Source organism: Lepisosteus oculatus, chromosome 8, assembly GCF_040954835.1.
Source record: "Lepisosteus oculatus isolate fLepOcu1 chromosome 8, fLepOcu1.hap2, whole genome shotgun sequence".
In the NCBI taxonomy this organism is placed as follows: Eukaryota; Metazoa; Chordata; class Actinopteri; order Semionotiformes; family Lepisosteidae; genus Lepisosteus; species Lepisosteus oculatus.
The window spans coordinates 23,752,153-23,766,927 of record NC_090703.1 but is presented as its reverse complement, the minus strand read 5'-3'; the positions used below and the strand labels follow the sequence as shown (position 1 = coordinate 23,766,927).

The 14,775-nt window shown below is 37.2% G+C and overlaps 1 protein-coding gene across 2 annotated transcripts in view; it reads right to left on the bottom strand.

The window, feature by feature from the left end:
• Positions 1–14,775, bottom strand: part of tedc1 (tubulin epsilon and delta complex 1) — a 70,593-nt gene that overhangs the window by 37,352 nt on the left and 18,466 nt on the right. For both annotated transcript variants that reach the window (XM_015351155.2, XM_015351154.2), the window contains exon 5: positions 12,727–12,825. In XM_015351155.2, the coding sequence (XP_015206641.1) occupies positions 12,727–12,825 (99 nt within the window). The remainder of the gene's footprint in view (positions 1–12,726; positions 12,826–14,775) is intronic.

Here is a 14,775-nt window from a genome sequence, read left to right as displayed (position 1 = left end):
TCTGTAGGAAGGAGTTCCCCAAGGTGCCAGCAACCACCCGTGTGCTGTCACACTGTATATTGTAAGAAATACAGCAAATGTGTTATGTCTGATTCTTAAAGTGGAATTAAGCAGCAGGTGTGACTTGTAAGGTGAACCTACGTATAGGACAAAAGGAAGATAAAGTATAGAGAAGCTGCAGGCAGTGAGGTGTTGTAGGCAGCAGGCTAGTCACACAGGCACAATGGTGACCAGCATGCAGGTAATTGTGGTGTTGTCAAAGAGTCCAGATCTGTGGTCAAAAGTAAAGCGTGGTTTAAATCTGGAGATATGCATAGGTGTAGCACAGTGAAGGCACCAAGACAATTCCACAATCATAGACATAAGCAGGAAATGTTTGTAGCACAAGAAATATACAGTTTCAAGGCACAAAGGGGCAAATGCAGAAGAACGCTGAATGCTAACTTTATTGAACAGCATAGCTTCCAATGAAAAGCTAACTGAAAACCATGGAAACTACTTCCCCCCATAATTATGCAACATAAACCCCCCACGTCCCCTGGAAAAGGGAAAGAACAACTATTGTTCAGTTCTACAATACACCACAGGGTGACATTTGATAAGTATTCCAGATTAGATCAGCAAGATCTGTAGAGAATTTCCACATCAGTGCACCAAAGGTTATTAATCATGAAACACATTCCACCTTCTTTCTTTTTACTGGTAGTATCAGCTGTCAATTCTGTATATCATGAATCCAGCAGGTTGTACAGCAGTATCGGTAATGCTGGGTTTTAGCCAAGCTTCAGTGAAACAGGAGACGCAGCAGTCTCTCATGTTGTGCTGAGTGTTGATCTGACAGGGAATTTAGTCAATCTTATTGTCCAGTGATTGCATATTTGCAAGCAGGATACTGGGGAGTGAGGATGACAGGCATGGTGCCGGAGTCAAACTAACATGCCATTTCTCCTATCCCGCTTCCTCTTGTATTTGTGTCCCTGTTTGCCCTGTGCTTGAGAAGCAAAGCCATGTACTTCCATTTCCACTGAATTCAGATTCGACGCTCAAAATCTCAGGTCCAAGAATCTTTGTAGACATTTTGTAATGGCCACACATGTATTTTTTACACAAAAATTGAGACATAACATGAAAATAAACAACATAAACTAGAGAGGAACGGCACCATCTTGGTAACTGAGCTGCCAATTGTGTGTGGAACAGTCCTCTGGTTTGAATCCATCTATACCCCTATGGATTTTGAATACCTGGATCACTTCTCCTCTTAATCTTCTCTGTTTTAGATTGGAAAATAAATTAGCTATTTAAACTGTCTGCATATGACAGCCACCTCAGACCTGAATCATTCTTGTTGCTTTTCTTTGAATTCTTTCTTAACACTATATTATTCCTTTCAGTATGGTGACCAAAACTATATACAATATTCAGAATCAGGGCTTACGAGTGCATTTTAGACCTTAAGCACAAATTTCCTGCATTTCAATTCCACACTTTTTTACCATGTATCCAAGCATTCTGTTTGCTTTATTTATTGCTTCCCTGCATTAACTTGATGAGGACATAGAAGAATGTAAATGTAGTAGACAACAGAATAGAAGCAACAATATAAAGTCACTCACTAGGGCTTTGGGCCTAGAGTCTATCAGTGTCTGGCATTCTTTAGGAGGTATGTGGCTCCATTTGCAGCTCAAGTCTGGCTGATGTACGTGGAAAACACAGTCTCAGACTTCATTCCAGAATAATTCATAATCCTCGAATGGATTCAGATCTGGTGACTATCAAGACCATGTCTTTCAGTCATGCTAACCATAATTATAGCTAAGGATGCCTGCCCATTGCTTAATTAACACATCTGTTCCACACCTGTATGGAAGCTCTTGAATTGAACATACTATACTTTTTTGTCTCTCATGTACCCAGACATTTAAATTGTTTGTCCACTGCTGTACCTGTACACTCAGTACACTGTACCTGTACACGCAATTCAGAAACACCCATGAAACCTTTCTTGTTTTTATTATTTACTGAATTTCATTATTTGTCACCAATAACTGGGATTTTGTGTTATCAGTGGGTGCTGCACCAATCCAATCAACTCTCCAGCCAATGATGATGTAAGAAAGAAGGATGTCTGCACCTCTTCTGTATTGCACTCAGGGCTGCAGTGGTGAACCCATTTGAATAACAACTGGGGGTTCTATAATGGAGAGGTATTAAAAACAGACTGCAAATGCTGAGTTAGAAGCTAACTTACAAAAGTATTTCTTTGCATTTTCTGGTATTGTTTTACTTTTTATTTGATATTCATGTAAAATGAGTTCTTAGACTTTTCTAGCAATCTAAAATAAAAAAGAAATCCTAGTGCTTCTTTAGCTCTATACCTTGGGTTGTGCTCAATTAAAACACCATGTGGTGAACAGTACTCAACCATCTGTTTTCATGTGATGAAAATATGAAAAACAGGAGTCTGAGTCACCCAGATTATGCATGTGTGAATAAATCATATAAATACATTTAAAAGGGCATGCATGATATTTGCAACATCTTTTCTTTGGGTGGAGAATGCCACCTTGAGTGCTATGATACACTGAGTGAGGAGCAGTCGCTACCACCTGAAGAAATTATTTTGAAGACGTATAGTATGGAAATACATAACCTTAGCAACAATGGCCTGAGCATGCTGAACTCAAGACAAAAGCTCCTTGTAAAACAGTAATAAAGAGAGAACACACTGAAGCTTTCTTAAAGCCTTCCATTAAACGAAATAAAAGCCAAAGAATACAGAGGTGAATCTGTGTTAAAGTCGGTAACCAAGAATAGTGCAGTTTCAGAGATTTTAATCTTAGAAATAGAAAAATGTCAGAGAACAAGTTTCAGTTTTTTTTTTAACAGATTCTGAATTCAGATACACTGGAGGATTTAAACATTAATTTGAAATTGTTTTATGTCTATAAAAATACCATTACATGAGTCATTTCAAAACAGTTTGGTTATACCATTACATTGTCCCGTTATATGCTTTGGACAAATTACTTGCATTTTTTAAAAAATAATTTCTGGAATAAAAGTACTACTACCTTACATTTATGGTGTATATATAGCTTTTCATCCTACTATATAAATCAAGATCTTTACATGTACAGCTCCTTAAAAAAGGTTATGGAGTTTTGTTGCTGTCTGAACTTGAAATCATGTCACTTTCAAACAGGACTATCTGGAATCTAAATCTACTCCACACTGATAAATTTACAAAATGCCTTTATATGTTAATAAGTTAGATTTGCAACGAAAATAAGAATATTCTCAATTGCACTAGTATTCATCCCTCTGTTACAGCACTAAATTAATTCAGGTACAAAAGAATTGCATGAAAGGTCACAAAATTAGTGTAATTATTTCGGTCTCTGAGGAGTCAAAGTGCTTTAACTTGTCTTCAGAGTAAATGCATCTGTCACCGTGAATTCCCTCAGATAGGTATTGAATTTCAAGCAACTGCTCAAAGAGCAATAGACAAATCAACCATGAAGATCAAGGAGTTTTCTAAACACATTGGGAATAAAGTCATAGATAGGCATAGATCTTGAGCAGGTTAATATAATCCTTTAAGTATAGGATGGTTCGTCATTAAGAAGTGGAATATGGGTTGAGCGGTGACACTGTGGCTAAGGATCTGCACCTGTGGCTGGGAGGTTGCTGGTTCAAATCCCGCAGCTGGCAGAGGAATCCTACTCCATTGGGCCCCTGAACAAGGCCCTTATCCCCAACTAACCATTGTGCTGTACAATGACTGACCCTGCGCTCTGATCCCAAGCTTCTCTCCCTGTCTGTGTCTCATGGAGAGCAAGCTGGGGTATGCGAAAAAAGATTAATTCCTAATGCAAGAAATTGTATATGGCTAATAAAGTGATCTCATCTTATCTTAATATGCAAGATACCACATATATACAGTACTACTAATTACATCTGGCTGCCCTTCCAGACTTAGTAAATTGTTAAATTAACAGTGACTGAAAGATTTACAAAGTCTAAGATCTAAGATGGTAGTGACTGTGCTTACAGTACATTGACAATATCCCAGTTCCTACACAAATTTGTATTACTGTACTCAGATAAAAAAGCTTTCACTAAAACAGCATCGTCTTACAAAGATGCATAGTAGCCATTATGTGCCAGCAACCCCCCTGCATATAAGATCAGGTAGAGAAGTGAATACTTGCTTCACCAGTTGACTTAAAGGGAAACATTAGGGAGGAACATAATTTGTTAACATTTCACAAAGAGATGTAGGTTAGAAATAGGAGAGTCAGGTTGCTTGTATTGAGATTACAACTCCTCATTAAAAAAATGTAAACCGTTTTATCTAGTGGGGACAAGAAAGGGGAAATACATTTAAGAAGGGTATGAAAATGGGAATGCCACATCTTAAATTACGAATTTTTATACTGAATGAAAAATGGAGCACACCTTCTTCCTAGGTTACGCAGGTCTGGACTTGAACAATTTCAACTTTTGTGGTCCCATAATAACATTTTTAGGTAAGCAGAGTTTATGTTACATGAAGAAAGAGCAAGTAGTGAGGCAGGTTCCTTCCCAGGACAAACAGCAACGAGTGAATGTAATGTTGTCTCCACCAGGGCTGTTTTACACTTCAGTCTAGTTTTGCTTTCCCCTAAGTGTGCTAACCTCTGCGTATCATCTTTTTCACTGCAAAATGTGAGTAAACAGCATTGCATATGTGATAGAGGCAAATTATTTTACTACTTACAGTATATTATCTACTGTGTATTTTATTACTGAGCATCACAATGTAGGGTAATGAAATGGATGGTTAAATCTGTTGAAAGCTCAGTAAATCTTAATTACTGTACTGTACATTTTTTAAGCACATGTTTAAGCACAAGTTACAAATCTACGGTTGTGGATGAGCTGAATTCAATATTCACTCTCTCAAAAATAAAATTGCTATATTAACACGTTAACATCAATTTAATTCATTTAAGTAGCAGTAGTTACTTATGAGCGCCTGAATGTTGAATATGTTAGTGAGACTGATTAGGATGTTAGTATAATGGACAGTATACTAAACCTACAGTAGTATCCTTGTTTTAATGTACAGTATCTCTTCTGTGCACACCATATAAGCTTGATATCTTGAATGGTTTTATATACACATAATGTATCAATAAATGCATCCCATGTGTTATGAATTCTTGTGAAGACTCCTAGTTTTTCTGTCAATTGATTCCTAACAGCCAAAGTAAACAATTTTCTGTTACAACTAACCATTGAGCCAGTAAATTCACAAAACCCCTACCGTGTACATATATGACCAAAACAATAGGCTTACAGTATCAAAGGAAAACCCTATTAACTAAGTAATGAAGTCTATATGTAAAGACCAAACACTCCTGGCTGCGAAAATACAGGAAGGTCAGGATTAAACCAAAGAGAAGCAAAACTCAAAACAAAGATGGCAAAATTAAATTTTAACTTTCCTGCAGAGCTAGGCCACTTGTAAATCATTCATTCTGCTGAATGAAGAAGTCAATGAGATTATTTTTCATGAATTCAGAAATTCCATCAGGCAATTTATCCCCAAAATTTAAAGAGGGAGAAGGGAGAATTATAGCACTAAAGAAAATTCAAGGTGTCCTGATTTCTCACTGTGACAAGTTAGCACAGAATGGTAACCTGTAGTCTGGACCTCACTAAAATCAGAATAAGAAAAGCCATCTTGATATTTTCCTTGTTTTGTCTTTCTAGGATCAGGATGACTGTCATCTGTCATCTCACAATCTCACAGGGCTGACTTGGCCTTTTGTCCTCAGCAAGAATATAATTTAAAAATGTGGCTGTTAATTCTTATTAAATGAAACAAAGATATAGGACAAAAGGACTGGTACTGTCAGTAGCTCTTCTGCACTAGTGCAAGTTCACCCTCCATGCCTTGTCTATTCCACCCCTGAGGGAAACCAGTAGCACACTGTAAAGACACCACGCCTTGCTGTAGCTGCAGGTGACAAAAGTTCAGGGAATTAAATACCATTAAATAACTAGCTTTGGCACACTATTCTCCAAATAAAAACACATCCTACATTTTAAAAAAAAGTTATCAAGTAAGATGACAACTTTCTTAGGGCCATATTCAAAAGCCATTTTCATGGCCCTTACCAATCATGGCCTCCTAATAATCCCTATTTATGAATTAGCTTCATCACTCTGCTCTCCTCCCCACTGATAGCTGATGTGTGGTGAGCATTCTGGTGCACTATGGCTGCAGTAGCATCATCCAGGTGGGGCTGCACATTGGTGGTGGTGGAGGGGAGTCCCCATTACCCGTAAACCACTGAGTGGAGTGCCCAGAAAAGCGCTTTATAAGTGTAAGAAATTATTATTATTGTTATTGTTGTTGTTATTATTGTTTTTGTTATTATTATGAGTTTGTGAGTTTCATTTCCACTTTAATAGCTATTACTGGTAATATCATCACCAGTCACATGACAGAACAAAACATCTAAGAAACCAAATCTACATCAAGCCATTTTAAAATCATAAGGAGTGTTTGAGTTTTTAACCATAAAAACAGAGGACTATGACCACTGCTAAGGTAGGGTTGCGAGTCTTCACCCTTAATCTTAGAAGAAGGACTCGGCTTGGCAGGTACCTGCAGTGATGCTGGCATGAGACATGTTGCTCCTCTGATAAGTGCCAAGCACTCAAGCAGGAAAATGTAGAAGGAACATGCCTATGTGTCTTATTACTTCAGAGGTAGACAGCAGAGTCTTAAAACATTCTCAATCACTGGGTCTGTTTCTAGTAAAATACTAATTGGAGATAACCAACTAAGTGGGTAAGTAATACAAAAGTGGTAAAAAATGTGAAATCAAAAGAAACATGAAAAAGAACAAAGGAGATCATTTATAGTCCATTTGCTTGTTGTTAGCTTTTTGACCTTGGGGTGCAAGTCACTACCAAAACTCCACAAGCAGTGATTGTTGGCAATTTGATTGCAACATCTCTACACTGAACAAAGTTTGGGACCTTCCATGTGACAATATTCCAGCGGGGCAAACACACGATTCTCGTAACTGCAGAGAAGCTTTCTTGCAAGATGAGAATGTGACAGTTATGCTGTGGATGTACAACACGCCAGTCTTGAGCCTGCAGGAGCATTATGATTCAATGCAGTATTATGCAGCAGCACTGAGCATCAGATCAGGTGAGCAAGTGAGGAACTGCTTCACGTTGAACTAAGGTAACGCTTTTAAGAAGTTCAGAGTAGGATTTATTCAGAACACCAGGGTTAAAGCCCCCACTCTTTCAGGAAGTGCCATCGTATCTTAAAAGTCCATGTGTTCAGTGTAATACCAGTGCGCAGACCTGCTGAGCAGTCGTCTTGAAACTGAGGGCTGAATCCAATTGGGATCTGAGCAGGGTGCAGCAAGCATGTGAAGGAAAGCAGATAATCCAAAGCAGGGAGATCCAGTAGTCAAAGGAAAATGGAGCTGAGGTAAAACAATCAAACAATTATGGAGCAAGGGAACACTTCGACACCCTGAATGCTTGTGGCTCTGCTCTGTCCTTTACTAGGACAACAGACGGTTCCAAAATCCCAAACCTACCCAACAAAGAAAGAAAGACAGAGCTTCCCACAGCAAACAGATAAGTAAAATGAAAAGAAACATTTGAAATGAAAATTACATTTAAAGTTTTGTGTAGATGTATATTCTGTTTGCTAAGGAGTTTAGATGGGTAGGGAGTGAATATATACTGAAATTTCTGTAATATATACAGTACAGCGTGTATGAACAGATGAAAACCTATAGATCATCTGCATGTGCACCCACAGTATGCCAGCTAATACAATTGGAGAAAAAAAAATGATAATTGTAGTGAAAGATGTGAGTTAGTGCTGCCTGAAACAAATATAACAAATATATTTGTACTAAATACAAAAAAATAAAGACCAAAATAAACAGAACCACAGTTAAATAATACATCTGTTGATATAAATAATAAAACTAGAACATTACCACATGAACAGTCTGGAATTCTACAAAAATCACAAAACATTTGTTTGATTTTTCCCTACGTTTGGCATTTGGAAACCCTCCGGGCTCCCATGGTATACCAGTGGTACCCTTTCGGAAAAGCTTGTCTGCTGTTCTATTGTTCATCCTGTATTTTCACTCCAGTAGATGGCATTAAAAAAAGCTCCTACTTGCATCATCACAAAAGGTGTTTCTGAAGTCAGATTAGTAGTGTAGGGACAAGACCTATCATTTTACTTAGAATTAGGTGATATTAAGGATTTCTAACAAGCTTTGTGTGCCTAAACCAACAGCCTGTTGTTTGTTACAGGGATGTAGCGAAAGAGGCCCCTCTCTGTTGTCTCACCCACAGGATGACCTTGTGGACTTGCATGTGAGCAAGTGAGGGAGACGAGCTTATCTTTAGGATAACGATCTTTCTCAGAACAGTCCAGATCCAGTTAAGACAGATGTCCACTGCTGGAGCCTGGCAGAGATCTGACATCTGAAGATAACCCTAAAAGTCACAGGCCACTGTCAATCATCCAACAAGATGACCAACTAATAAGGGACCTGAAGGGTATGGGCACCCACTCCACCTGGTAGCTTCGTGACTGATCATCAACCACATATTTCCCACTTAAAAAGCAGTGCATCACCTCTAACTTCGCCTTCTTCTCTGCTCAACTAACTTGGCTGACTGACAAGTTGTCTGAACTTTGGGACATACTGTAAATGTTTTCCTAAAGCACAAAGTAAGAGATTGAGTCCATTCATATAGTTAAGAGAATTCTGCCTGAGCTCTAGCCTGCAGCAAGACCTCATGGCCAGCTAACTACCACAGTGCGCCTGCTTGATCACCGGAGCAATACGGTTGGACTTTTTGTCAACCATCCTGTATAAAGCATTATTTAGCAGTAGCCACTACATCAGGAGCAAACCAAGATTCTCCTCTTTTTGTGCGACTCACCCAGACTGAGCAGACACCACCCTGTGCGCAGACTTTGCCCCTAGTTCAGCTCAGAGCTGACCCGCAGAATCCATTTGAGGGAATCGACTGCCAGTGCGAGACAACAGCAGGATCCTTCTCCCTGATGCTTCTAACTGCTTAAGGACTGGAGTGGCACAGAGCCAGCAAGATTAAATAGCACTGCAATGGATTTAGTCAGCTGTTCCCCCATCCTTCTGCGTGGGAGTTACAAATCCACAGATGTGGATGAGCATAATTCAATATTAGCCCTCTCAAAAATTAAAATTTTATTAACACATTATTAATATAATTAATTTAAGTAGCCGTAGTTAATTAAGAGTGCATGAATGTTGATTATTTTATGAGACTGATTAAGACGTTAGTGTAACCAATGGCATACTAACCGTAGTACCTTGTATCAGCTTGATATTTTGAATGTTTTATGTACACATTATTTTTATGTATCAATAAATGTATTCTGTTGTTGTAAATCCTTGTAAAGATTCCTTGTTGTTCTGATGATTGATTCTTCATAGCCAAAGTAAACTCACACAATTTACTGTTCCAACTAATTATTGTGGCAGTAAATTCACAAAACCCCTACAGTGGTAAAGAACAGATAGTGAGGATTCGATCTACTCGTCTCACCAGAGAACAGGTAGTGAATTGTGCTTTTAACAGAGATCCATTAAAAGCAATATTTAGCTGTTACCATTACTTAGAATCTATGGCAAACACATTTTTTTCACATCATTTCTTCTGAAAACACCCAGCAGGGGGAATAGTGAGCACTTAAAGTCATTATTTCAAAACAATTACATTTACTTGTTTGTTTGCCAACTGACCTAATCTTCTTCTCAAGCCAGCTGACTATATAAACCTTGGCTCAAACAAAATTCTTAGATCTGATTTGAGTTTCTTTATTCTTTCTATATTACACTTCTTCTTCTTACATCTCAAGATGTTTTTTAAATCAATATTGTTTGCCAAGTATGGAAAACTATACACTAAAGTCATGGAAGGCAGAGGTGAAAAGAAGAAGCTTATTTTCTCAGTTCTCAGTTATTTTATTTTGTCAGTTATTTTCTGTTTTATTACTGTAATTCCCATATATTTCTATTATAATATAACTATTATATAATAACAGCTTCTATTATTTTCATACATCATGTAAGATATGATAAGCTTTGAAATAAAGTGGCTATCAAATGCATTCAGTCCCCTTGGACTTTTTCGCATTCTGGTATGGAACAATTAATCATTTGTTTTTTTTTCTTGTGCCATCAATTGACACAAAACACTGTATAATGTGAAAGTGAAAGCAAAATTCAACAGATCCTCCTAAAATAATTCTAAATATTAAATAGAAAAAACTGATTGCATAAGTATGCACTTCATTTCAATCATCATTTGGTAGGGGCACTTTTGGCAGAAGTTATAGCCATGAGTGTGCTTGGATACTAGCTTTGTACACGAGAACATGGTTAATGTTTGTTCATTCTTCTTTGCAAAATTGCTCAAGCTCCCTTGAATTCAATGAGGACCATTGGTGAACAATAATTTTCAACTACTGCCACAGATTCTTGATTGGATGGTGGTCCAAGGAGAGTAAAAGCAAATGTATAAATTACAAGAAATAATTTCACGATTTAAATACAAAAGACTGAGTTTAAGCTCAATATATTCAGCCAAAAAAATATTTTATTTATTTATTATTGATTTTATTTAACATAACTGCAAGTCTGTCCCCTTACATTAATAGTGGCCAAAGACGGTAAATTCAGACCACATCAGCACTGATAAGTGGGTGCACAGAGCCCTTGCAACATTGAATGCTTTTATGATTAAAAAAAAATAAAACTAATTGATTGCAAGCTTGAATGCAGATCACTGCAACATACCATGAAAACAGTCAAGGCACTGTTACCAATAAAATCAATAATATAAATGAAATCTTTTGCCCCCTGTTCAGCTGCGGGGGCAAATCACGATCTCAATACTAAATCAATACATAAAATTAAATTAATAAGTATAAAAAATAAAATTGTACAATGTACTTTTAATAACTCATTTGGAATACTGTGTACAAATGAGTATAACATAAAAAGTGCAGAGATGAATGACCAGATACATTCTGGCCAAGAGGAATGGGCAAGAAATGCACCAACACCATCTGCAAAGATGGTAGTGACCTACCCAAAAAGATCTGTGACTTTAATTTCTGCCAGAGGTGCTACACCAAATAGTGAGCTCACTGATCTGAATAATTATACAATCAACATTGTCAAATTTAGCTGATATTTACCATTACTTAGCTTAGGAACAAGTAATATGTTTATTCCATGCTGAAAAGAAGAAGAAAGAAAACAACGTTTCAGCCATAGAGCCTTCGTCAGGTGTGAGGTTTGCTCAAACCTGAAGAAGACTCCACGGCCGAAACTTTGTGTTTTCTTTCTTCTTTTTTTCAGGATGGAATAAACCTATTACTTGTTCCTTTGAGGCCTATGCATGCTGATTCAGCTACCCACCTGAATTACTTAGCTTAGGCATATAAGTCTTCAGTTTTAGCATTAGGTTTTGAATAAAATATTAAGTTACAAATATTCATATTATTTATCATTTTGTAAATGCACAAAATCGGAAGGACTCAATACTATCTAGAAAGTGTCAGGGCCAAAGCTTCATTAACTTTTTCAGTAGCTACCTACTGTATGCTACTGCTTTCAACATCTCCCCATGACTGACCTCCATCTCACAGATTCCAGGGCTTTAGGGTTTCACTGGGGAAAAACAACATTATTCATTGCACCACTACAAAACAGAATCCAGTTACATATTCACATATTAGAACTCACATATTATATATATTCATATATTATATATTCACATATTAGAGACCACATCTCAAAATCCTACCCCAATCGAGCATGTTATGAGCTAGAACAAACAGTTATCTACTGTTTGAAATGCGTTTAAGGGTGTTTGAAATCAAATGTAAAACATTTCCTTCTCAAGTACATGATTATTTAGCAATGGACTCAGACATCATCTCATCTCATGGACTCATCTACTTAAGGTTACCTCCAATGGATGAGTATATCTAGCTGGCAAGTAACCATTCACACTTGATTGACACTTCAGGAGGAAAATAGTGTCCCTGAAAAACTCTTACAGATTCTTTTACAGATAGATAATCTGTTTTAGAACTTCCCCTAATCCTGAGATGATACTCTACAATAATATACATATTACTGTTAAATGTATTGCAGTGATTAAGGCCACACCTGAAATCCAGGTCTTCTAGATGCTGATGTAAGCAATCCACTTAAAATCTGCAGATAAGAAGAGTCTAGGAGCTGAATATTTCTCCAAAAGGCTGAAAAGGCTTCAGGCCCATCTCAAACACTTTGAAAAACTGTGTGTTTCATCTTCAAGTTCTTCGAACCCAGGATTCCCACCTGTCATCCAGAGCCTCACAGCAAATTAGATTTCTGTAAGAGGCAGTCTTCTACTGGATAAATATTTTTAAACAAAATAGATGCCTCTACAATTTGAATTAATGGTACATTTGTGGATATGCTAAGAGATAAGTGAGATTAAGCACCTCTGTCATCATGGCACATAAGAATGTTGTTCTAGCTATGAGGTAAGCTTCGCAATTCTAAGCACATGCAACGTTTACCAGCACACACAGATATAAACTGTGATAATTGTTAGAGAAACACTCACCCTGTTCTGCTCCATGGGGTCTTTGATGAAATTAGTTTCCATAGCAGAAAGATGGCTGACTGTAGGGATGATTTGACAGCCTTTAGTGTAGGAATGGATCTAAAACAGATTAAAGAGCCTCTTATTATATTATTACTTGTTATATCTGTATTATTATTTCTAACTATACAGTTTGTAAATAAACATGCCAGTATGTCTTTGAACTGTAGGATGAAACCGGATAACCCAGAAGAAACCCATGGGATGATAGGGAGAATATATAAACTGCACCCCAGGTCCAAAACTAAACCCATTGCAAGGCTGCAATGCTAACCACTATGCCAACGTTCTGTTTTCAGTACTATATATTTATTTATTATCAACACAGATACTTCATTGTCATTTTATACAGAATCACTTATAATTACTTGTAAACTCTTGGGACAGCTTATACTGTATGTCAACGTTTTAAGTTTTTTTTCTAAGTATTTTTACTATATCTCTTCTCTGCTCCTTGGGTAATACAGCCACTTAACATTCTTAATCTCACAAATCTGATGTACCCACCACATTTTTCCAGTTATCTGTGTATACAGTACCAAACTATCTCACTGGATCTCAGAAGCAAGCATGTCTGAAGCTGACTGCTTTGTGGATGACAGAGCTCAAAGGAAACTCATATTGTTGCTGGAAGTAGTGCCTAATTCCCGCTGGACTAAAATGTTCCACATATGATACTAAGGGACACTGAGCATGGAAGACGTACTATATGATGAGACAGGTGCTAAACTAACATCCCTCTCTAAATTGCAGACAAGCCTTTGCAGCATCTGACCTGATGCATTTTAAAGTCTTAAGTTTAAAAAAACTCTTTAACAAGTTCTAAGGCAAGTCAGAGTAAACCTTTTTTTTTCAAAACAACCCCCCCTCCCAAAAAAAAACAAACTGCAAAAGGTTAAAAATCATAAGGCACAAAATGTGAAGGCAGAGGTCTTAACTGTAGTCACTGAGAAGGTCAAATACATTATCAATAGAGCATCCTTGTTAAAGAAACAAATATAATACTGGACCATTCTTCTCATAGAAGACACATTACCTATATAAGAAAAACTTACAATTCTCAGCATTTTACACTGCAATGTCAACCTCATATGAGCTAACAGTGGGCATTACTCCCAACTGAGCAAATTGCAGTGCTCCAGACATCTGTGGAGTAGGACAAATTAAACACTATTCTGGCACATCAACTTCAATCACATTTGATTATCACATATGCAGCCTTGTCCAAAACTATCAGACACCCTCTTACAATATGAATGTCAAATTTGCCTGGGAATCAATGATAACATTCTGATTTCAAATTCAGTATTTGTTCGTGCCTCTATCTGCTTGAGTGACTGCTAAGAGGCCCAAGAGGTGTAATGCCCAAGCGATGCTTGGTGGCACAAAAACTGATGTTACTCTATTACTCTATGGATTTTACTTTTACATGTGTGTTGTCTGGAATAATTTCCACTACGTGTGTTCACAGCGTTGCCCATTTAGTTGTGGTTGAAAAGCACTCTAGTGATATAAACAGCAAGTCAGCACAGGGACCAGAAACTAGTTAATAAACACAAAACAAGAAGTCATCTTAAGGGACAAACTTAACTAAACTGTCAATGATGCAAAAATAAGGGGAATGGCAAACACAGAAGAAAGAGCAAGGGACTTACTAAAAGACAAATTCAAGGACTGAGCAGACACTTGGCAACTGAAATTTAACACCAATAAGCACAAAGAGAGAAACATAAGAAGTAAGAAAATACAGTTGCAAGAAAAAGTTTGTGAACCCTTTGGAATTACCTGGATTTCTGCATTAACACACAAACAATTATATTTCTTCTTGTCAGTTCTGAACACATCCATATATCCACAAGTGATATTTCAGCTGCCAAAATGTCTTTAGTTCCATGATTCCATATTAATATTCCATATCAAGTGGTATTAAATCAGTACTACAACTTTTTTTTAAAACAATAACAGCAAGTACAGTATTTTTATTACCTATTTTTAGAAACATTATAACAT